At 37.6% G+C, this 26,208-nt stretch overlaps 1 protein-coding gene and 1 long non-coding RNA gene across 2 annotated transcripts in view; both read left to right on the plus strand.

Moving 5' to 3' along the window:
- Positions 1 to 722: 722 nt before the first annotated feature.
- Positions 723 to 26,208, plus strand: part of LOC131202398 (uncharacterized) — a 33,429-nt gene continuing 7,943 nt past the window's right edge. Inside the window, exon 1 of the long non-coding RNA XR_009156141.1 lies at positions 723 to 5,064. This is a non-coding gene — a long non-coding RNA (uncharacterized LOC131202398). The remainder of the gene's footprint in view (positions 5,065 to 26,208) is intronic.
- On the plus strand, positions 5,060 to 24,572 carry GPR37 (G protein-coupled receptor 37). Its single transcript, XM_058191341.1, has 2 exons — positions 5,060 to 6,162; positions 22,438 to 24,572. The coding sequence occupies exons 1-2, from the start codon at positions 5,152 to 5,154 to the stop codon at positions 23,254 to 23,256; spliced, it is 1,830 nt and encodes a 609-aa protein (XP_058047324.1). The 5' UTR covers positions 5,060 to 5,151; the 3' UTR covers positions 23,257 to 24,572.

Below are 26,208 nucleotides of genomic sequence, written 5' to 3' on the forward strand. Positions count from 1 at the left end.
TCGCTGGCCTTTCTTATGCAAACACCGTTTGTTTGTGCTAAGGAAGTGTGAGCTACTCAGAGAAGAAGAAAAAAACCCCTGACATGCTGAATGATACCTATTTCATCAGCTCCACCACAGTAGATTCAAACCACTATTTGCAAGAGGTAACCAAGGACTACATATTACAATGTAATATGATGGCAGAATGCAATCAGTTTTCATCACTGATCCTTTCCTCCCAACAGCAGTTCAGGGACTCTGCTGTAGGCAAGTCATGAATTTGCTGTCCTGATGGGAGGAAATGGAAATGGTGCTTCTGGATCATCTGACAGTAGCTGTGAACTGTAGTTTTAGGGAGGCTCAACATCTGGAACACTCCTATAGAGATTGGGAAGAGCTGCCCCCAATATCTTGTTGGCAAAAGAAAAGCAAAATTGTGATTGTATTTAAGCACATTCATATTTAAATTACTGAGTTGCATTTTCAAATTGGAGAAAGAGGGTATTGAAAGCTCTTGAGATGGGAATTTCAATATATTTAATAAACCCTCTGTGGCTTCCCTAAGAAGCAATGTTCAGTTCTGAAACACTTTTACACCTATTTAGAAACAAGTCTGTTTAACTCAATTGAATTTATTTTGAAATAAAAATGGATAAGTACAGGTTTCTTTGTATAACTGGAAAGCAGTAGAATAAATATAAGAAAAAAGATTATAAAGAACTGATGGAACGTTGTATAAAGGTCTTCCCTTACTCACACTAAAAAAAAGAAATGATGCTGCAAAGAAGAAAAACAATAGGTAAAATAATATTTCCAAAAGTTATTACTCCTTTATTGGCTTCATCCTTTATAAGATATTCTTTGTTTGTTATATTAAAAGAACGACAGGAAACACCCAAGAGCCACTTAAGAATGAAACTGGAAGAAAAGAGATGAGAAAGTTACGATTCCCACACTACACTGAATCATAAACTAACCAAACAGGCTAGGGTTTGCACAATATGCTAAACTCAAAAGCAAAACCTGCCATGCCATGTCAGAAAGACAGTTTAGAACTGATATAGGTATAGTAAAGGAGCCACTTGCAATCTTAAAGGAATTTATGAAAAAAATAAATGTAAGTTTCCTAGAGCCAGCTATGGCAGAGAGACTGCTTTGGTGGACAAGGGACTTAGTGCACCTTTATGACTCAAGAGCTCTCATAATATTGTGATCCAGAAAAATCAATGTTGGATTTGCAACTTGAACAAATTCATCCTGTATACTGTATACTCATAAATAGGGCATCATGGTGGCTCAGCAGTTAATGTACTGGGCTTGCTAACTGGAAAGCTGGCAGCCCAGATTTGAGACCTGAGCACTATGGGACGGGGTGAGCTTGTGCCCACCTAGCAGTTCAAAAGCATACAAATACAAATAGATAAATAGATACCACTGCAGTGGTAAGAGTAAGAGCACTCCAGGATGTCATACTGGCCATTGACAATGGAAATGTCTTTGGACAGTGCTAGCTCAATGGTCTTGAAACAGAGATGAGCACTGACCCCTTACAGTTGGTTACAGGGGATTCCTATATTCATAAATGGTTCATCACTTCCCTGCGAGGAAGCATCAGGTGAGGTGGGCCCAGGATTATTCAACCTCTTTATAAATAACTTCCAGGATTGAATGGAACCGTCTTTCCCCCCCCAAACTTGTGGGTAATACCAAATTGGCTAATTCTTTGCAGGACACAATCCCATTTCAAAATCGTGCCTGAACACACGATTAATAGGCCAATGTTTGCTCATGTCCAATGGAATATCCTGCTTTTGGGTAGGAGAAGTCAGATGTGCAAGTAGAGGATTGGGAAGTTACAGTATGTCAGGTGGCAGGGCTTATAAGAAGATTTAGGAGTACTAATGAACCACTAGACTAAGAGAAAACTGATGCAGCAACTCAAAAGGCCAATGCAATATTGGGTTGCACTAACAAAAATACTAATCAAATCACAGAAGGTTATTATTCCACTGTGATTCCATTAAATATCCCAGTAGGTAGATTATACTATGTCCAGTTCTAGGCCGGATAAGGATATGACAGGGTTCAGAGGACATCTACTAGGCTTATACTAAACACTGTAAGTTTAAAGAACATAAAAGGAGCTGGCTTCCTTTAGGTTACAAAAAAAAAAAAGTATGAACAAACTGCAAAAATTTAGAAGCTTGTTATATGAAAGAGCCAAAAAGGGTAGTGAGAACTACCTTCTTGCCTATTTTAAAATCTCCCACCAGTCCTGCCTGTGGGAACTGCTGACTGAACTTGTTCTAAGTTGAAAATAAGAGCAGACCAGGATCTAATTATTAGAAGACTGATTGGGAGCAATGAAGCAGGCTCCCCTCTTATCAGTAATAGTTTTCCACCTTCGAAATTTTCAAATGGGGGTGGGACTGAATGCACCAGACAAGAGGTTGGACTCATCCATTCCATGAAGAAACAAAGACCAAGTTTAGCATATTCATTGACCAAACACAGCTAAGTTTTTTCTGTAAGTGCATTGTATTACTATTGTTGTTGTTGTTAGTTGTCGAGACCCCATGGACAACATTCCTCCAGGCTTTCCTGTCCTCTACCATCCTCTGGAGTCCACTTAAGCTCACGCCTACTCCTTCAGTGACTCCATCCAGTCACCTCGTTCTCTGTCATCTTCTTTTGCCCTCAATCTTTCCCAGCATTAGGCTCTCCTCCAGTGAGCCCTTCCTTCTCATTAGGTGGCCAAAATATTTGAGTGTCATCTTCAGGATCTGGCCTTCTAAAGAGCACTCAGGGTTGATCTCCTCTGGGACTGACCGGTTTGATTGCCTTGCAGTCCAAAGGACTCACAGGAGTCTTCTCCAGCACTATAGTTCAAAGGCCTCAGTTCTTTGGCTCTCAGCCTTCCTTATGGTCCAACCTTCACAGCCATACATTACAACTGGGAAAATTATAGCCTTGACTATACACACTTTTGTTGGCAGGGTGATATCTCTGCTTTTTAGTATGCTGTCTAGATTGCCATAGCTTTCTTCCCCAGGAGCAAACATCTTTTAATTTCTTGGCTGCAGTCCCCATCTGGGGTGATCTTGTAGCCCAGGAAAATAAAATCTGTTACTACCTCCATTTCTTCCCCATCTATCTTCCAGCAATTGAGAGGGCCGGATGCCATGATCTTTGTTTTCTTAATGCTGAGTTTCAAGCCAACTTTCGCACTCTCCTCCTTCACCGGCATCAAGAGGCTCTTTAGTTCCATTAGAGTGGTATCATCTGCATATCTGAGGTTGTTGAGATTTCTTGGTTGGTATTACTATTCTTGGTTGGTATTACTATAGATATGGTGATTTCGGTCAGGAGCGGGTGCAGCCTCTCAACCTAGCCGAAATTAACACTAACCGAGGTTAGCGTGTAGCAGCGAGACTTGCAAATGTTCGCTTGCGTCAACTCAGCTGTCCTTACGATGTGCTTCTCTCTCACACCCGCTCCATGAACTCATTCTAGCCAGTAACGTCAAACCGAGAGTAACGACAGGTGCGGGCGGTGTACATAAGGACCGGGAATTCCCTCTACGTCGAGGCGACTCTCCTGCACCACCCTCGAGCCTTGCCTTAATTAACCTAAAAGCTTCTCACCCTCCAGGCTGCGAGCGACCGAGCGCGCGCGCATCAGGTTCCCAGGGATTTCGCCTCGCTGCGTTTCGGATCGAGCAATTACGTTCCCAGGGCGGGCTCGAATTTACATGAGCTTGGCTCTTCTTCTATTACCCGGGGTGGGTGGGGGTGGGGGGGTAGGACGCCTCTGCAAAATATCAACAAAAAGGAGGAAGGTCCTGCTTTTGTCTTAGAAACCAAGAGAGGCAAGAAGCAACGAGGTATTCCAGCAGATCCCCCCTCCACCCATACACACACCGGCTTCCATTCCGGAGAAAGAAGCGCTGGACTGCCCGAAGCCAGGGAAGCGCAGCGCGTGCGCACTCGGAGACCTCCAGCCTCTTCTCCCGCTCCCTCCCTTCTCCACTTCTACTCCCAAGCCGCTGCCAAGCGCCAGTGGTGGAGCGGCAGCCGCCGGGGGAAGCCGTTTGCCCGCCTCTGGAGCCCGAGGCAAAGCAAGCAAGCAAGCAAGCAAGCGAGAGGAAAGGAAAGGGAGTCGAGCGGGTTTTCCACCGGCCGCGGCAGAACAACAGTCGCCGCCCCGTGTCCTCGCCCCCACCCCCCACCCCCGCGCGAAGCTGTCTCCCGTCCGCAGATTCAGAAGCTGCCCCCTTTTCGTGCCCGGCTGGCAGGCGCAGGTAGGGCGGGAGGAGCAACACGTTGTCGGCTCTCGAGCGGCGCTGCTCCCAACCTGCTCGCAGGTGGCCCTGGAAGCAACTTTGCGGGCTCCCCTTTTGGCGGGGGACGAACGAAGCGCTCCCTCCAGAGCGACGAGTCGCCTCTTCTTTCCCCTCTCGGGCGCTTGCTGGCGATCCACTCCGCCCCAGCCGCTAAGGACCAACCTCACTCCAGCTCTTGTTCGGTTCTGCACTAGGACCAGCCCTTCCGCGGGCTTCACCTGCCTCCGGGGAAAGTGCCTAAGAGAGCTCCGTTGCGCTTCCGGACCGGCTGGGCGAGGGCGAGGGCGAGGGGGTGATCGTCCGCCCTAGCCCCCAGGATCCTACCTCGCCCGCGGGCGAGCGGCTAGGGGAGGACGGCGAAGCGGGGCAGCCCAAGGCGACGGTCGCTGGGAAAAGGCGGAGCGCTCGCTGAGCGAGGCTGGGAGTGTCTCTCCAGCGGGGATCTTTCTTCGCGATCCCGAAGCCGCGATTGATGCAACTTTCCTTGATTTCTCCCCCGCAGGTTAACTGGGGGACAGAAGGAAACTCTCCCGCCCGGAAAGGGGATTTCTTATTTCGCGGTTTTATTATTTTCTTCTTCGGAGGAGGAGGAGGTTAGTTCCATCTTTTAATTGCGCCTTCTTGAAACGGCGGGACCATGTGCTGAGGGCATGACTCGAACTTGATACCTCTTCGAGGAAATCGTCAGGGTTTATTTCTCGACAAAAGAGACTCCTCGCCTTTCTTCTGCTTGGGAATAGGTTGGTGAAATGCGTTTAAGTGGCAGCTCTTCCAGCTCGGGCAAAAACTAAGGGTGTGGTTGGAGGGTACCAGGTCCTTCGCTGACCATGCATCTTCTAAAAGCAACATTTGGCTGGCTTTGGCATATGGGCATGCTGTGCATCTCTGCCCAAGCAACATTAAACAGAGATAGCGTTGTCAGGAAAGGTCGGGAGAATTGTGAATTGTGGTGCCAGACAGCTCCTCCGGTACTTCAACAAATGGCCCACAAACAAGGAGCAGCTTGGGTTGTGGGGCACTTAGGTGGCATTCCTGAGATTTCCTTACCCAAAGAGCATCCAGTCAGACTCCAGTCTAAGGCTGGAGATCAGGAGGGCTGGGCTCCATTGAAGGATTATAGTGATGCCAGCAAAGACTGGAGGGTCACTCAGACTGTCAAGCATGGAGAAGGTGTGCATCAGGCTGGGGGTCACTTGGAAAAAAAAGACGAAAGTCATTTGAGGCGAGATTCTTCTGTAGCCTTGAGGACCAGAAGTGCTCTGAAGGCTGAAGAGTGGGAGAAGAGCTCAGCAAGAATTGGGCGCAGGAAATATCCAAGAAGCAAGCGGGGGACTGGTGAGACCCAAGATACAAGAGAAGCAAGAAAAAGTAAAACTTTCAAGAACAGGCACCACTTCAGTGTCTTCAATATCTCAGTGGATAGTCAGACAACTCCCTTTCGTGGAGTTGTGGGGAATGTTGTGCCTCAGGCATTACCCTTGAATGGCTCAGCCAGTCATATGGCAGGAAGGGAACCTGCTGCCCTCAGAAATGGGACCTTCCAACCACCTCATGTAAAGAACCCTTTTTACCCCCTGACTCAGGAGTCCTATGGTGCCTATGCAGTCATGTGTTTGTCAATAATAATCTTTGGCATTGGGATAATGGGGAACATGGCAGTGATGTGCATTGTCTGCCATAACTACTATATGAGGAGTATCTCCAACTCTTTGCTGGCCAACTTAGCCTTTTGGGATTTCCTTATAATTTTTTTCTGCCTGCCTCTGGTGATCTTCCAAGAACTCACCAAAAAGTGGCTGTTGGAGGATTTCTCCTGCAAAATTGTACCTTACATTGAGGTAAGTAACAATAAATGTCACCTACCTGCAGTTTCGTAGAGGCTCACGAGATTGGGATCATGGGCCCAATGCTTTCTTAATGAATTGGAATCAGAATCCCATTGCTTTGGTCTTTCATATTTACAGATATTTACTATTGATTCTACCTCAGGGGTTTCAAATTCACGGCCCGCGGGCCGGATGCGTCACGGGCTGGCCACGCCCACCCCAGTTTAGCAAAGGGGAAAAAGTCATAAAATGTCACACAAGTTTGACAGCCCTGCTCTACCAGACCCTTCAAAATTGGGGATGCACTGCTTCCTTACATCTGGTGGGTGTGTTTTCATTTTTTGAATTTTGTCCTTCATAATGGAAATCATTGTATTAAATTCAAGATGAACTATTTATATTATTGTTGTATTATTGAGTTAAGAATATGTATGGTTCTTTCTCAATCTGCTAAATAGTTCTGCTTGAAGAAAGCATTGCATACATAAGTTAAATGATGCCAGATTTATGTTTAGATATTCAGCTCTGTTTCAAAGATCTCAGGTATAGGCATTGTCTATTCTTGTTCTACAAACTCCAGTAATTTATTCCAAGGGCATGCAATCTATTACTCTCCCTTGCCTTTGGCTATGCTGGTTGCAGCTGATTGTGGCTGGAATCTCAAACATCTGGAAGGTACTAGATTGCTTAATTTTTATGTATTCAATCAAAACGGTTGTGCAACCTTCAATAGGGACTGAAGAGATGCATTTAAAGTTAAAAAATTTCCCACTGTCTTTTGATTTACAAATGAGAAATGATTAGGCATAAATAATATAAGACTTTTGTCTTTATTTTATGAAACAAGTTGCATTAAAAACTAACATTTGCTTCCAACTTTCAATTTACTAGGGTGTAGGCTTACATCCACGTATTATAGGCCAATAGATGGAGTTAAACAAATCTTTGTTGGATCCAATCCAAGTATTTACATCCAAACTTATATGCATAAATATAATATAGAGTTCTTAGTTTTGTATGATGTAAATATCACAAAAAAGGACCAAGAAAATATTAATCCTTGTTACATGTCTTATCAGATTTAGATTTACTACAGAAGAAATTACCTCATTTATTTCTACAAGTGGAAGTTGATAGAGTAAAAGAGACGGTCTTATAGCATGAAAGACACAAACATGATTGTTGCAATATTCACAATATTAATTTATATTTATTTTTATTTATTAAATTCCTTTGTCACCCATCTCACAGTTCAAACAACTCTGAGCAGCTTACATCAACATATAATAACAGTCATAAAATGGATTAAAATTACAAGAATTCAAGTAAACTAAAAGTATTAAAATATTAACTTAATTTTGGGTCCCTTGCTTTTTTTTTAAATTTGTTTTACTTTTTTTAAATATCCCAGGTTCTGATTAAATCCTTGGCTTTTGGCAAGGGATATTTTGCTATCCAGCTTGGACAGAATCCTTTCCACTGCTTGGTTGTCTGTTTATTTATTTCCTGAAAAAAAGAAACCATTAAATCTGGTTGATAGTGTGAAATGATTCTATGCATGTGACAGTATGCTTGATATCATTCATTTAATTAGCAGCAGATGGGTAAATGAAGGGAAATAGGATGCTCGTAGTCCCTTAGAAAGTCCATTTCTAGAAGCCCATTAGTCAGGCAAAAAAAAAAAATATTTCCTGAATTATATTTAAATTGCATTCATGCCAAGGAATGGAAAATAAGGTGTGTATTTTTTTCCCTTTTGGTCCTCTTATAGCGGAAAGTGCAATGCTTTGAAAATACATTGCCCAAATAAATCACTTTGATTTGTAACTTTAAAAGCTTGCCTGTAAGATATGACCCCTAACTGTAGAACTTCCCATAAAACACAGAAGCATGGAATAAACATGACCTTTTCCATGACAGACCTAGAGCCATTTAATATATTTAAGATGTCAGTGTAGCCATCTGTCACTTTATATTGGAGGGTTTCTACCTTGACAGCAATAATGGGGATAAAACAGAGATGAGGAACGTCTCATTTTCACAGAACTACAACTCCCAGAATTCCTCACCACTGAACTTGGTGTGTTAGCTTAAATTAATATGTAAACTTAAGAATTATTTTATGTTGGGTCAAGGATATTTTAAAGTACAGGTGTATATTGAAAATATATTAAAACAAGTATTGCTGAATCATGCTGTTCACATGGCATCATGTTCAATAGTGTATAACAAATAGCTTTAGTAAGAAATGAAAAAAATGGGAGTAGAGATATTCTATGCATCCTATAGAAGATGTGTTTTGTTCCAAACTTGGAAAATTCCAGGCAATTATTTTGTAGTTGGAACAATTCAAAGAAAAAAATATTTGTTGTTCATGCTGAACTTGTGCCTCTCAAAACAACCATGTTTTGTTTCACACTTGGAACAAATCTTTCATAACGTATGTTGTGTTTCATATTCAGAACACTGACAATGGCCATTTTGAGCTCAGAACATTTCATCATAGTTCGTAGAGTCCTAGAACACCACGTGAAAAAGATGCTCCCCTATTTTTTTAATCCCAAACATCTGCCGCTTAGAGGCATGTTATCTCTGAACATTTGAAGGTAAATAAGCCTTAGTTGATGTATCTCTCATATATTCATCTAATCCCTTGTAAAGCAGGATAATAATGCTCTTCTAGAGATTGATGAACTTTACTGTAGCATTACTGTAGAGGCCTTAATTTGCATCAGCAATAATGAAAGCAAATAATGAATTTGTACCTCAATAATCTCTGGAGGGCCTCATAGTTTCTAAGAAAAAAAGTATTCCTCAGTTTAAGACCTAGTACAGGGGTGTCAAACTTGATTTCATTAAGGGCCGCATCAGCATTGTGTTTCACTGGCAGAGGCACCGTGGGCCAGTCCTTTGCTGTTTCCAGGGGCGGTCCCACGGGCCAGATCTAAGCACCCCGTGGGCCTTGAGTTTGACACCCCTCTCCTAGTAAGTTTATGAACAGTGTTAGTGGAGTTCAGAATGATTTGCCATTGATTGCTTCAGTTTTCAGGTTACTTGAAACTTTTGGGTTACTTGAAACTGAGAGTGAATATGGTAATGCTGTTAATCTTCCAAACTAGGAAGTGATTTTTTTTTTCAAAGTGGAGGGAAAATATGCAATTTTTGCCATTTTCAGGTATTACCTGCTATGTTCTTACGATACAGACAAATCTGTGAAATTTGATATTGCAGAGCAATTAACTTAAAGAATCACCTTGTAACCTAAATGTAAGATCTTTTTAAAAAAATGCTTATTAAGTAAGCATTGTCATACAAAAGGCTGATGGCAAGTCTAACAAAAGGCATCATTAAAGTGATCTATTTATTTTATTTATTTTTCATATTTATATGGCCACCCATCTCACACAATTTAACTTGGAAAGTATACAATAAAAACTATAAAATAGCAATATAAACAAAAATTCTACAATTAAAAGCATTAGTATTATGATTCAGGGGCAAGGAGATAATATTAGATGCTACAAACAATGAAGCCATCTCATCAAATAATCATTCCCTTGCCTTAATGCTAGTAGTATATGTGTAATTTTTTAATATGCACTTTGCTCCAAGAAGTTTATAATCAACTTAGAAGTAAGCACAATGGGATACTTTAGATTTTATTTCCAGGTATAACATTGAAGTCTGACTTCAATAATTTATAGAGTAGGATAATACAGCTTTCTTCAATAATACAATTTTCTTGTAGACGTGGCTTGTTTTGTTTCTATTATCGTATTTAAATTCAGAATAAAAGTGAGAGAAACAGAAAAATAACAAAAAGTAGATATAAGATGTACAAGCATAATGAAATTACCTAATATTTCAAAATGACATTTATCTAAATTGGTACTTTGGAATAATTTATGTTAATTAAATATTTTAAGGCAATATTAAATAAGACTGTATTAAAATCAAGCTATGCAGTTATTAATAATTATTGTTATATAGAGTTCAAATTGCGAGTTATAGACTGAAATAACAAAATACTGTAATTGTCTGTAAGCTAAGAAACATGGTGAATTTAAAGATCATAAAGATATCTATTAGTATAGTCCTCAACTGAGAAAACCCAAACTGGATGCAGTATGAAATAAACATAAGTTTGTTTTCAATATGTGGCAGATTTATTTAGGTTACCAAAGGCATGATGCCCAGTATGTAAAGTGCATCTTGGCTGATCAATGCACTCCATGCCACAGGAAGTACTTATAAACACAAAATCCATTTCTTCTTTTGCTCCATATGGTTACTATTTCCTTAGTCATCTTACGAATAAATTAAAGTATTTCTAATTCATCTTAACTGACTATTGTGCAGAACAAGGGTTAGGTCTATGTGACAAAACTGAAAAGGAAGAAGTAGGTTTTTTTTTTCTAGGGCAATTTCATAAAAACATTAATGAGCTGAGGAACATGGCTTTGATAGCACTTGCATGTCCCTTTGGTGAACCAAATCTGTCTATGTCAGAGGTCTCCAACCTTGGCAGCTTTCACCCTGGCGGACCTCAACTCCCAGAATTCCCCAGCCAGCTTTGCTGACTGGAGGATTCTGGGAGTTGAAGTCCGCCAGGCTGAAAGTTGCCAAGATTGGAGACCTTTGGTCTATATGGTCCAATCGTCAAGAGAAAACCTGTGATTGTTCTTCTTCCTCATGAGATTGATGGGCCTGCAAGTACTGATGGCATTTTATAAACAAACTAAGCAATTTTATTTCAGAATCTCATTCAGTTTGTTTTGTTTTATGGATGCTAAAGGATAACTTTTTAATAATAATTTAATATTGAATGATTGGCTTTTTGAAATACCTTTATTTTATTTTTTATTTTATTTATTTTGTCACAACAATATATATAAGCATCACACAAAAAGATTATATAGTATATAGACATATATATGAGGTAATATAAGGAAGTATGGGCATATGTATATAAGAAGAAAAAAACAAACATACAATAGGACAGGAACGGTAGGCACATTTATGCTCTTATGCACGCCCCTTATAGTCATTTTAGGAATGGGATGAGGTTAATAGTAGAAAGTTTTTGGTTAAAGCTTTTGGGATTATGGGAAGAGACCACAGAGTCAGGTAATGTGTTCCAAGCACTGGTAACTCTGTTACAGAAGTCATATTTTCTGCAATCTAGATTAAAGCGGTTAACATTAAGTTTGAATCTATTGGTTGCTCTTGTATTATTGCAATTGAAGTTGAAGTAGTCTTTAACAGGAAGGACATTACAATAGATGATTCTATGAGTTAAACTTAGGTCTTGTCGAAGGCGACGGAGTTCCAAGTTTTCTAAGCCTAGGATTTCAAGTCTGGTGGTATAAGGTATTTTGTTGTTTTCAGAGGAGCGGAGAACTCTTCTTGTAAAATATTTCTGGACTCGTTCAATTGTATTGATGTCAGAGATGTGGTGAGGATTCCAAACAGGCGAGCTGTATTCTAGAATTGGTCTAGCAAATGTTTTATATGCTCTGGTGAGTAGTGTAGTGTTTTTGGAAAAGAAGCTACGCAAGATTAGGTTAACAACTCTTAGAGCCATTTTTGCTATGTAGTTGCAGTGGGCTTTGGCACTTAGGTCATTTGATATGAAAACTCCAAGGTCTTTGACTGGGTGGGGGTCATCTGTAAGGTAATGTCCATCAAGCATGTACTTAGTGTTTAGGTTCTTTTTTCCAATATGTAATACTGAGCATTATTATATATAATGTATTATATATAATATTATATATTATATATAATATTATTACAATATTATATATTATTATTATATTATTATAATAATATATATTATATTATATTATAATTATTATAATATATAATTATAATATAATATAATATTATATATATATATAATATAATATATATAATATAACATAATATATAATATTATTATAATATTATAATTATAATTATAATAATATTATATATATTATAATATATATTATTATATTATAATATAATATATAATAATTATATATTATTATATTATTACAATCTTATATATACAACATTATTACAATATGTAAGACTGTTGTATTCCTCCCAAATAAAGGGATTGGGCTAGAAATATTACCAAATAAATATCTAATTTAGTGTATTCCAATTATTTTCTAGAGATAACAATGAAAACTTCAAAGGTTTGCTTTCTTGTTTGTGTTTATTATATTCTTTTGTGACAAACTTTTAATTTAAAGGGAATTTTGAAATAGGTAGGGTAGTCAAAAATAATGTAATTGAACATAATGCCACTGCAGTTTTGCAAAACATATGTAACTTCTTAGATGACAGCAACTATGGTTTGATCCTGGTATTAGGGGCTTAGTAGAAATATTACCAAATAAATATCTAATTTAGTGTATTCCAATTATTTTCTAGAGATAACAATGAAAACTTCAAAGGTTTGCTTTCTTGTTTGTGTTTATTATATTCTTTTGTGACAAACTTTTAATTTAAAGGGAATTTTGAAATAGGTAGGGTGGTCAAAAATAATGTAATTGAACATAATGCCACTGCAGTTTTGCAAAACATATGTAACTTCTTAGATGACAGCAACTATGGTTTGATCCTGGTATTAGCGGCTTAGTAGAAATATTACCTCCCTTTAGGTCATTTTTCACACTCACAGTGATATATGGGTGTTTTTAAACAGGTGGATAGGATTATAAAATGAATGCTTTCCATGAGCACCATCAGTGGTCTTTAAGCAAGAAAAATGCAATATAGAAAGTTCTCAAGTTTTCTTGTCTACTTGATCATAGCATTCATGCATCAATTATATGTTTCCTGTTTTGTTTTAGTTCAGTTTTCACACTGTCATTCTTCCATGAGGTGAAAGTAGCTTACCAGGGAATCTCCTTTCATTTTATTACCCTCACCAGCATCTGTGTGAGGTAGGTTTCACTGAGAGAGAGACTAATCTAATGAACTTTCAAAAATGTAGATCCCTCCACCACTAATTTAGTACTGTATCTTATGCTCAGGAGATTGCTCAATGAAATTGTAAATCAAGTGTATAAATCTACTGAACCAGATCTTAACACACGAGGAAGAAACTGAAGTAACATTGCAGCTGATGTTGAAACCATGTTCTTATAAATCTAAACAAAGAACTATAAAAAGGAAAATGTGGATTTCATCTTAATTGCATACATGAATTTATAAATATATATTATAATATTATATATTATTATATTATAATATATAATATTATAATTATTATAATATAATATATATATATATAATATTATATATATATAATATTATTACAATATTATATATTATTATTATATTATTATAATAATATATATTATATTATATTATAATTATTATAATATATAATTATAATATAATATAATATTATATATATATAATATAATATATATAATATATAATATATAATATTATTATAATATTATAATTATAATTATAATTATAATATATATTATAATATATATTATTATAATATATAATATATAATATATAATAATTATATATTATTATATTATTACAATCTTATATATACAACATTATTACAATATGTAAGACTGTTGTATTCCTCCCAAATAAAGGGATTGGGCTAGAAATATTACCAAATAAATATCTAATTTAGTGTATTCCAATTATTTTCTAGAGATAACAATGAAAACTTCAAAGGTTTGCTTTCTTGTTTGTGTTTATTATATTCTTTTGTGACAAACTTTTAATTTAAAGGGAATTTTGAAATAGGTAGGGTAGTCAAAAATAATGTAATTGAACATAATGCCACTGCAGTTTTGCAAAACATATGTAACTTCTTAGATGACAGCAACTATGGTTTGATCCTGGTATTAGGGGCTTAGTAGAAATATTACCTCCCTTCAGGTCATTTTTCACACTCACAGTGATATATGGGTGTTTTTAAACAGGTGGATAGGATTATAAAATGAATGCTTTCCATGAGCACCATCAGTGGTCTTTAAGCAAGAAAAATGCAATATAGAAAGTTCTCAAGTTTTCTTGTCTACTTGATCATAGCATTCATGCATCAATTATATGTTTCCTGTTTTGTTTTAGTTCAGTTTTCACACTGTCATTCTTCCATGAGGTGAAAGTAGCTTACCAGGGAATCTCCTTTCATTTTATTACCCTCACCAGCATCTGTGTGAGGTAGGTTTCACTAAGAGAGAGACTAATCTAATGAACTTTCAAAAATGTAGATCTCTCCACCACTAATTTAGTACTGTATCTTATGCTCAGGAGATTGCTCAATGAAATTGTAAATCAAGTGTATAAATCTACTGAACCAGATCTTAACACACGAGGAAGAAACTGAAGTAACATTGCAGCTGATGTTGAAACCATGTTCTTATAAATCTAAACAAAGAACTATAAAAAGGAAAATGTGGATTTCATCTTAATTGCATACATGAATTTATAAATATATATTAAGGCACTTGATTCGTGGTTTATGGTCAGCATGCATCTTTTGATCTTGGTTAATTAACATTTGTTAAGTTTTTTCTACTGAAGATGGAAAACATTTTGTTGAATCTCTTTAAAGACTTAAAACCCAATTTTCTGTTAATTTTCATGTGGCTATTATAAAACATGAAAGAATTATGTAACAGCAATTTAATTTCCAGATGCATTGTGGAATTTTAATTTGCTGTTAGAACAATTATATTCATTTGCTGCATCTTTATTTTTAATTTGGAACCTCTTTTTTATACTGTTTTTTTGAACTGGTTTTTAATCAATAATTTAAAGCCATATTTTATAAAGTCTATTCTAATTGAAAGATTGCTTATATTTGTAGTAATTCAGAAAGCACTTATTATAAATTAGTAAGAAGTTAGAAAAACTTGTATTTTCTTGCTTCATTTATTCTAAAATATGTTTTCTTTCTATTAGTGTTCTTGTTTTTAAAGAAACTGCTCCCATGAATTGATGCTTAAATACAAGCAATGTTTAGAATAGGTTTTTTTTTTTTTTGCATTTATATCCCGCCCTTCTCCGAAGACTCAGGGCGGCTTACACTATGTCAAGCAATAGTCTTCATCCATTTGTATATTATATACAAAGTCAACTTATTGCCCCCAACAATCTGGGTCCTCATTTTACCTACCTTATAAAGGATGGGAGGCTGAGTCAACCGTGGGCCTGGTGGGACTTGAACCTGCAGTAATTGCAAGCAGCTGCTGTTAATAACAGACTGCATTAGTCTGTTGAGCCACCAGAGGCCCAAGTTAAGACCCAAGTGCTTTACTCCATGCTTTTTCTAGAATTAACCCACAGTATATATATATACATCATGGATTACAACTTCAAACAAATAATGTGACGACATCACAATTGCAATAGCTCTTAGACTTATATACCACTTTAGCACTCTCTAAGCAATTTACAGAGTCAGCATATTGCCCCAACAAACTGAGTCCTCATATTACCGATCTTGGAAGGATGGAAAGCTGAAGTTACAGTAATGATGTGACAGCAGAAATATATAGTAGATAATTGAGATACCTGATGGTAAATATTATAACAGCAGCTAGGATTGTGTTTGCTAAAAATTGGAAAAATGAGAAAATACCTTTGCAAAATGAAATTATTAGGAAAATAATGGAATGTGCAGAAATGAGTAAATTGACATTTGAAATTAGAGAGCAGGAAGAAAAGTAATATTATAAGATATGGGATTTATTTTATCAATGGCTAGAACGAAATTTATGTTAGTAAAGATTAGAGAAAGACTATTATTAACTGAAATATTAAAATGAAAGGTTTTAGAATGATGGAATGAATGATGTTATCAGATAAAATATATATTTGTGGACATGTATATGGAATGAGAGAATGAAAGGTTATAGCCACTGGTTAATTAAAAGATCAGATATTAGACGGAGGTAATGTAACATCAGATGAATTAAGGGTATTTCTGTGTTGAATGTGCACAAGAGATATGTAATCACCCCACCGACACACAGTAATTGGATTGAAAATGTTTTTATGTTTATGTGTTTTGTTTTGTTTTTTAAAACCTTTTTTTAAAAAAAATTATGATGTGACGGCTTAGTTCTTACAAAGCCGGTGCCATTGCCATACAGCAGCATGTGTGTTAAATTAGCAGTAGTGTTAAAGTGACAACTTATTTAATGACATGCTAATTCAGTTATTGGCTCACATCTAAGGTATATGATACATTAATGACAATAAATGTACAGTAATTTTAGCGATCTATCACTTAATAATCAGGATCAATTTATGAGCGTGCAGGTTAATCAGCTTATTACACTACAAACATGCATTTAGCACAGAACTTCGCTAATCCAATTTAACATTGGTTAATATTCGTAAGGCAGTGATTTGCATTTCATCTAATTTTACAACTGATTTGAAGTAAATCATGGGACAGATCAGTAACGAGGTTTAATATAAGTAATGTTAAAACTTCATGAAGTGCTTTGTGGCATAACTTTTAAAATGCTCCCTGTATGTTTTTTAAACCATATTTTTCTTGTGTGTATTAGTGTACATCAGGGGCATCAAAATCGATTTCATTGAGGGCCACATCAGGGTTGTGTTTGACCTCGCAAGGCCATGGTGGGGGTGGCCAGGGGTGTGCGTGACCATGGTGGGCATGACATGGGACTCATGTTGGGGGCACCTGTGGTACCAAATGCTAAGGCAGGACTTCCCTGAGACCCTCCCTCACTCTCATTATAACCAACCTTCCTTCCTTCCTTCCTTCCTTCCTTCCTTCCTTCCTTCCTTCCTTCCTTCCTTCCTTTTCTTTTTCCTTCTGTCTTCATTCTCCTTTCTTCTTCCTTCCCCTCTTCCCCTCTTTTTCTTTTTCTTTCCTCTTTCCCTTTCCCTTTCCTATCCCTTCTTATATGCTCAAATGCAAACAGGGAAACATTTCTCTGTTTCTCCTTTTGTTTTGTTTTTATTTTGTTTTGATAGGCCTATGCCAGCGAAAATGAGGCCCGGGGGGGGGCGTGCCCCATTTTCAGCTGTGATAGCTCCTGCAGCCCTCCGCCAGCAAAAATGGAGCTCGGAGGGACCATGCACGCCTCCCCCAGAGCTCAGTTTTTATTGGCAGAGCACGTGGGCCGGTCCTTTATTGCTTCCAGGCCGGCCCCATAGGCCAGATCTAAGCACCCCATGGGCCCGATCCATCCTCTGGGTCTTGAATTTGATACACCTGGTGTAGATTACGCTATTAGCTAAGCAGTGTTAAACAGCAATGTGGTAGTGATGCTTCTTTATACTCCCCACATCCATACAGACTACAATGTCAATCAGCTAGACCTAAATGGAGGCAATATTTTTCAGCCTTAGCAACTTTTAAAATATGTGAACTTCAATTCCTAGAAGTCCCCCCCCCCCAAGACATTGGTCTAGAGCAGGGGTCTGCAAACTTGGCTCTTTTAAGACTTGTGGACTTCAACTCCCAGAGTTCCTTAATCAGCTTTGCTGGGTGAGGAACGCTGAGAGTTGAAGTCCACAAGTCTTAAAAGAGCCAAGTTTGCAGACCCCTGGTCTAGAGAAAGAAATTTTAGATGGCCAAAGGTTACCCTATCTGAACTGCAAAGGTCTGATTGACCAGACACTGGCAACAAAGAGGTAGAGTTTTCTGTGTCTCTTTGCTGCCAACTTGTGCTCAGCAAGGTTTTGAAGCCCTGAGTGACCCAATCAACATTTTTCAGAGAATGTCCTTTCTTTAACACATTTGGATTTCATCCATTATGAACATGGACATTTTAGTAATAAAAAATTAAGTGAGACATGATTGTTCTTGCATATGTTATTCTGAGCTGCCCAAAGCTGATGATTTGGGCAATATGTAAGTGCTGTGGAAAAAACCACGTACAAATTTAAGCAGTGAAATTTCTTCGTTATATTCATCTTTTCTCACAGTAATGAAAAGAAGTTTCTTGACTAGTGGAATAAACCTACAAAATATGTGAGCATTTCTTAGAAATGTCAAAGTGAACCTGAATAGGTTGAACTTCCAGTGCACATTCAGTGAGACATGAAATTATAACTGACAATTTTCCTACCAATAAAACTAGATCATTTTAAATCCCTCTTTTTTTCTCTATAAAAGATTCAGGATCCATGTATGCTTCTCAACAAGCCTACAAATCTCGCCTGCCAACGAGATTTTGACCAAATGATCAGCCTTGTTTTTCTGTTCACCCTGGTATTAGAAATGTTTTGGGATCATTTATACATGCAAGTGAAAAGAAGTAAAATTGGCATTGGCTAAAATGGTTCACAAACATTTGTATTTGCCCAACATACGTGTAATTTCAAAACAGAAAGGAATTGTCTTTGACAGAAGAAAACAGAACTCAGCAGTCTTTTGAGGGCAACAAAAGCTACATTTGTTAACTTGCTGCTATAGACATTAGTTCTAGATGTTCTTCCTTGGAATTAAACTCCTTTCTAAGTTTATACAATAAATGATGTCAGACATTATTGTTAAGTATGAAAAGGCAACAGTACTGACAACTTTGATTTATCCCCAGTCTGATTCTCTCCATGTCTTCCAATTATAAGTTTTCAAATTCTTAGAAAGTATGGAATGGAGGAGAAGAGATGTGTTAGTCTGTGGCAGCCAAAAATCAGAAGGTGTCTGGTAGTACCTTTTCAAATTTAATTGAAAGCTATAAACATTAATTAACTGTAGTTGTATTTCACAAAAGTGATGCCTTTTAATTAAATTTGTACGTCTGAAAAGGTGCCACCAAACGTCTTTGATAGTTGGAAAATATGGAGAGTTCCAAATTGAAAAAGACTCCTGTATTTCAATAACTTACAATTCAGAGAGTAATAACAGCCCATTTGAAACAGTTTTGCGGGTCCATAGGTGCATATGAAATTCATATCCCAACATAATTCTCAGTCTAAAATTTAGTTCACTCCTGGTGTCTGGGTGCTATATTTCAGCGAGACATAGGAAGGTATGTTTAGAGATGAGAGATGACATCTGTTCTAATCTTTTCTTGCTGGTTAATTTTGGCTAGAATGAGGCTGTATCTATAATTACATGAGAGAGTTCTTATTTCCTTGAGTGAGGGATGTATTTAAAGAAGGCAGTCATATTGCATTTACTGAAAACACTATCCCTAATCCTGGAACATCTTTATAATTATAAGCCAGTCTTCCAATCTTTCATTCTTAGTGAAGGTAATACTCTTAAAGTGCAAGATATATCTGGATAAAACATCCCACCTACTTCAAGTGGAGTGCCATCTAGGATATGATACTGAGAATACTTTGTTCACTTTGATGAATAACTACGCAAGAATCTAGATTCAAGGAATATGACACTGCTAGTTCTATTATCAATCTTCAGTAGCATTAGCCATAGTATTCCTCTGGGCCATGGTAGAGACGTGTTTCAGCTTCCTTCCTGTCTGGATGTACCTAGAAGGTGGTGCTACCAAACTACTGTTTGAGACCTATGTCAATGACCTATGAGATTATTTATGTGGCCTACATTGTTTCACATTTTAATGAAATTGGTGGGAATAATCTTACTAGGGGTGACACGATAGCAGTCTTCCAAAATCCATCAGGCTGCCACCAAAAAGAGGGAGTCAACTTATTCTACAAAGCACCTGAAGGCAGGACAGGAAGCAATGGATGGAAATTTATGAAAGAGAGAGCAAACCTAAAACCTAGAAATAAAGAGAAATTTCCTGAAAGTGAGCATAATTAATCAATGGAACTGCTTGCCTCCAGAAGTTGTGGGTGCTCTAACACTGGAGGTTTTTAAAAAAAGATTGGGTAACCATTTGTCTGAAAAGGTACAACATCTCCTGCTTGAACTGGGGATTGGACTAGAAGACTAGAAGTGTCCCAACTCTATTATTCTAATTCTTATCCTAATTCTGAACTTTTCAAGTTAAGTGCAATTATCAAGCTGGTAAAATCCAGTTATTTTGTTCCCTTTGAGAGTTGGGCTTCGAATGGCTGTAGCAAAGAATATATTCATACAGCTACAGATAATATGCCAGCTACGGTAATTCTTGAACCATTCAGGCTGTTAGCCATGCTTGAATTTCAACCTATTATGATAAATGCAAGGTGCTTTATCAGGGATTGCCTGTGCAACCGTCTAGGCTGCTGACTGGCCCAAGGAATACTGCAAACAGAGGAAATGAAATAACCGCTCTAAATGCAAGTTGCCCCCTGGGAATAATTTAATGAGCTGTGGTTGACCTTTCAAGACCTAAGCAGTTAAGGGCCAGACTATCTGGAGAGCCACCTCTCTCAAATAACTACAGGAGATCTGCTAATTACTGCCGGCTCATAGTGGGCACCTGAGTCCCCACAGTCTCATTTTGCATCCTTTACAACCCTCTGACCATGAAGCTGACACCAATTGCCCGGCGTTCTTGGTGGGAAAGAGATGGATAACATAACAGCAAACACACACATGCACAAACCCCCTTTTTCCCCAAGCCCATCCTTACCTGCGTATGTGATTTGATTCTACTCATCTTGCAATCCTCGATTCTTCCCCCTGCCCTTGTTATGTTCAGACCCTGCATGGCAAAAGGTGGTCCATTTTGGGAACAGATGACATTCCATGGAATGGACTAATGATCTAACTGGGGAAAAGGTAGCACTGTGTTCTTTAAATAGCTCTTGGTTGGAATTTGCTTTCATCTGATGGTAGATGCTTGTTTTAGGTCATTTTTTAACACAGACAGGATAATATGCCAAAGGAGCAGAGCAGCAGAGCATGAACTGAAAAAAAAAATGCAATTACACTGATTTTCTGCTGCTGGCAGAATAGAATCAGCTTTAATTTCAATTCAGGTAATACCTTTTTATTGGACCAAGATGCATCCTGTACAAACTGTGACAAGTGGCTGGCTCCCTATTCAGTGTTATTTATTTAGTTATATGCCCCAATGATCATGGTGTCAGATTTAAAACAAATAATAGAATGTTGTTGTTAGTTGCAAAGTCATGTCCGACCCATCACAACTCCATGGACAACTTTCCTCAGGCTTTTCTGTCCTCTACCATCCTCTGGAGTCCACCTACTGCTTCAGTGACTGCATCCAGCCACCTCATCCTCTGTCATCCCCTTCTTCTTTTGTCCTCAATCATTCCCAGCATTAGGCTCTTCAGTGAGTCCTTCCTTCTCATTAGGTGGCCAAAGTATTTGAGTTTCATCTTCAGGATCTGGCCTTCTAAAGAGCAGTCAGGGTTGATCTTCTCTGGGACTGACCGGTTTGATCACCTTTGCAGTCCAAGGGACTCGCAGGAGTCGTCTCCAGCACCATAGTTCAGAGGCCTCAAATCTTTGACACTCAGCCTTTCTTATGGTCCATCTTAATAGAATACTACGTAGAATACTATTAAGCTTTTAGTCTGCCTGAATTTTTTTCACACCTCTGTTTAATTCCTAATATATTGAAGCTATTACCATTTGTATTTTAATTATTTTGGTTAATATGAATGTTATTTAAAGGAAGTGCTCCATGGATTGAAAAAGTGCTGGAACTGGCAGTGATGGGAAAGTTAACTGTGTTGATTAAGGAAAAGAATGTATCATGCTTTCTTTCCACTCAGAAACCGCTTCTGGACTTTCTGCTCAAAAGAGAAAAAACAAAACCTCTAATTTTGGGTTGTGATGATTAAAATAGGTTGTTCTAGAAATGGCTAATAGCATTATATGGAAGTGAAAAATTGAGTTTATGAATTTACTATGTAACCGTCTATGGAGATTCTCAGTCATTTGGGATATGATTGTCCCAAACGTTTTTTGTCAAAAGGTAACTGGACTTTCTTTATTTTGCTTGAAGACTTTTCACTTCTCATCCACCATTCAGTCAGAACGGAAGACGCTTCTGAAGATGAGAAGTGAAACGTCTTCAAACAAAATAAAGAAAATCCAGTTGACTTTTGAAAAAGCACCTTAATGTAATTTAATGCACCAGGAGAAGTTGGAAGTCACTGGTTTTTCCTCTTCCTTCTCCCCCAGACTTTTCCTCTTTCCCTTTACTTATTTTCCCAATTGCCTTTATTTTCATTCGTATTTTATATTAAGAAAAAATTTAATAAAAATAAAATTTTAAAGGAAGTGCTCCACAAATAAAGAGACATTATCCTATAACAAGTTTATAGGTTAGGCTGGTAGTTTTCTGGAAGTCAAGATATTTTGTGTTCGGTATCAGATTGTGTATATCCCACGATCCTCATATCTAAATTCTGATTTATTTATTTTTCCTCCTTATCCAGGTAGCATCTCTTGGAATAACAACCTTCACATTATGTGCTCTCTGTATAGACCGATTCCGTGCTGCCACCAACGTGCAGATGTATTATGAAATGATTGAAAACTGCACATCTACAACAGCCAAACTGGCTGTGATATGGATTGGAGCTTTACTGCTGGCTCTTCCTGAAGTGGTTCTGCGCCAATTGACTAAAGAAAACTCTGAAATCAGTGGCAACCCGCCTGTGGAACGATGTGTGGTCAAGGTTTCTCCTCACTTACCTGACACAATATATGTGTTAGCGCTTACATATGATGGTGCAAGGCTCTGGTGGTACTTCGGCTGTTACTTTTGCTTACCAACACTTTTTACCATCACTTGCTCATTGGTGACTGCCAGGAAAATCCGAAAGGTGGAAAAAGCTTGCACCCGTGGGAACAAGCGGCAGATTCAGCTGGAGAGCCAAATGAACTGCACAGTGGTAGCGTTGACCATTTTATACGGTTTTTGCACCATTCCAGAAAACATTTGCAATATTGTCACTGCCTACATGTCCACAGGGGTATCTCAGCAGACGATGGACCTTCTCCATCTGATTAGTCAGTTTCTCTTGTTCTTTAAATCTTGCGTGACTCCAGTACTCCTCTTTTGTCTTTGTAAACCGTTCAGCCGAGCTGTTTTGGAGTGCTGCTGTTGCTGTTGCGATGAGTGCATTCAGAAGTCTTCTACAGTAACAAGTGACGATAATGACAATGAATATACCACAGAGCTTGAACTTTCCCCTTTTAGTACGATACGTCGTGAAATGTCCACATTTGCCTCTGTGGGAACTCACTGTTGATTTTCCCTTTGACCAGAATTCTTTTCCAACTTACAATAAAATTGGTTTGAGTTTTAGGTGTAATTTCAGTTGGATCCTGGGTTTTTTTTTCTCCCTAAGTTGCAAAAGAAAAAATAAATTGTGTAAAATTTAAAGTATGCCGGTTTGTATATAACAACTTTTCTTTGAGAAATAACTTTAGTTACTAAAAAGAACGACTTACCAGGGATCTTTAGAATCATTATCTTGATGGTGCTAGCATTTCTTTATTAAGGGAAGGTTGAAGTAGTTTTAGCCACTCTCTTCTATTATTTAAACTAATACAGATTTAAACTAATACAGATTTTGGTATGAATTTCATTCATAATGTTTATAACAAGCATTTCTAAAGTTGCAATCCTAAATAAGGATACTCGATAGTAAATCTTCTTAAATTTAGACTTCTGCATAAATATGCAAAGGATTCCACTGTTTGTCTATGAACTTTTTAAAATATGGAAACAAATATTAGTAAGTCCATTTATTTTGAGGCATGTGAAGTATGTGCCTATATATTTTACTAATGAGGTTTTAAACTGCTTAACCAAGATCACTGTATCCTTACCCCTCCCTCCCCAAAATGTTTTGACAAAACTATGTGATTTAGAGTGTTTGAGAATAGTTTTAAATTTGTTTGATGTAAATAATTATGAGATTGTTTGACACAGAAACAATAATATTTTTATTGTATTCCCTGTACTGTTAACCAGCAATTAAACAATTTTACCAAGTAATATAAGAAAATTTCCATAGGGGAAAGCAATCATTTTTATGTTGACTTGTAATAAAATAACTAAGATGCTATTCCAGTCAAAAGCATACATCCTATGCATGTATATGCATACAGGTGTAAAGCCTCTTCCTTCTGCCAGTATGACCGACAATAACTATTTATGGAGTAGAGTAGGATATATAATTGTATGGGTGGCTTCTAAGTATGAGCTCCAATTGTATGTTACCCCATTGAATTGGAAGTTAGAACATATCCGCACAACACGTTCCCAATATTGTACACCTTTCAAAAAATCGTAACAAATCCCTTAATTCTGCAGTTCACAATATACAGGCTGAAGATTGTTTCTTTTTAATCCATTGTTGTATGCAAAGGCATGTATTTTGTCTGTCCCAATGGGGATTCCCACTCATATTGGGTGTATGACTTGTGATTCTATTAGTTTCTTTTTACAGTATTTTCTACAATAAAGGTATGTCTTCAGTCTGTGTATATAACACTTGCTGTAAGTGAAAATGCCATTTGTAGGAAGTAGAGAATTGCCACAGAATTAGTGACAATAAATTTGGAAGGCTTACAATGTGTGGTGCATATTTTATTTCCTGATGTTGTTTCTTAGAAATGCATAAACATAGAATTGAAATCACATTTCAGAATCAATGGTATATTTATGTTGCTATATGAAGACTGTTTACATCTTCTGTAATGAGAGGTAGAAGAAGAAGGTTTTGTTTTAAAAAAAATGTTGATTCAAAACAAACAAAAAAAAATGTTTGTCAAACTTGATTGAAACAACATCTGTGAAAACAGTGGGAACAAAGTAAGTATTCTCGGCGGTTTTAAGTAGAAATTCAAGCAGATTTTATACAATATTTTTCTTCCTACTGCCTAATACTAGCCTAATTCCTAACCCTAATATTGCATACATAACTGTATTTATTCACAGCTTTGGTCTTCCACCTGTTCTTGATACAAGATAAAAAAGAGGGCATGATAACCAGATACCATAGTCACACTGCATCATAATGTAGTGGCTAGAAAGTTCAGAATTTACATTTTTTATTTTTGCAAAATTGTGGCAAGTTCTTAAAGAGATGGGAGTACCAGACCATCTTATTTGTCTCTTGAGAAACCTATATCGGGGTCAAGAAGCAATAGTCAGAACTGGACATGGAACCACTGATTGGTTCAAAAGGAGCAAGGAGTCTGGCAAGGCTGTATACTGTCACTCTGCCTATTTAACTTATATGCAGAGCACATCATGAGAAAAGCAGGGCTAGATGAATCAAAAGTTGGAATAAAGATTGCCGGGATAATATTAACAGATATGCAAATGATACCACTCTAATGGCAGAAGACGAAAAGGAATTAAAGACCCTCTTTATGTGAGTGAAGGAGGAGAGTGCAAAAGTTGGTTTGAAACTCAACATTAAGAAAACTAAGATCATGGCATCCAGCCCCCTCAATTCCTGGCAAATAGATGGGAAAGAAATGGAGGTAGTGACAGATTTTATTTTCCTGGGCTCCAAGATCACCGTAGATGGGGACTGCAGTCAAGAAATTAAAAGATGCTTGCTCCTGTGGAGGAAAGCTATGGCAAATCTAGGCAGCATACTAAAAAGCAAAGACATCACCCTGCCAACAAAAATACATATAGTCAAGGCTATGGTTTCCCAGTTGCAATGTATGGCTGTGAAAGTTGGACCATAAGAAAGGCTGAACGCCAAAGAATTGAGGCCTTTGAACTATGGTGCTGGAGAAGACTCCTGTGAGTTGCTTGGACTTCAAAGCGATCAAACCGGTCAGTCCTAGAGGAGATCAACCCTGACTGCTCTTTAGAAGCCTGGATCCTGAAGATGAAACTCAAATATTTTGGCTACCTAATGAGAAGGAAGGACTCACTGGAGAAGATCCTAATGCTGGGAAAGATTGAGGGCAAAAGAAGAAGAGGAAGACAGAGAATAAGGTGGCTGGATGGAGTCACTGAAGCAGTAGGCATGAGCTTAAATGGACTCTGTAGGATGGTACTGGAAGGCCTGGAGGAACTTTGTCTACAGGGTTGCGATCGGTCAGACACGACTTTGCAACTAACAACAACAAAGATACTAGAGAACTATAGTTAATGGCTAGGAATTACAGATAGTCCTTGATTTACAACCACATTTAATATAATATAATATAATATAATATAATATAATATA

The sequence above is a fragment of the Ahaetulla prasina genome, chromosome 7 (genome assembly GCF_028640845.1).
Source record: "Ahaetulla prasina isolate Xishuangbanna chromosome 7, ASM2864084v1, whole genome shotgun sequence".
In the NCBI taxonomy this organism is placed as follows: Eukaryota; Metazoa; Chordata; class Lepidosauria; order Squamata; family Colubridae; genus Ahaetulla; species Ahaetulla prasina.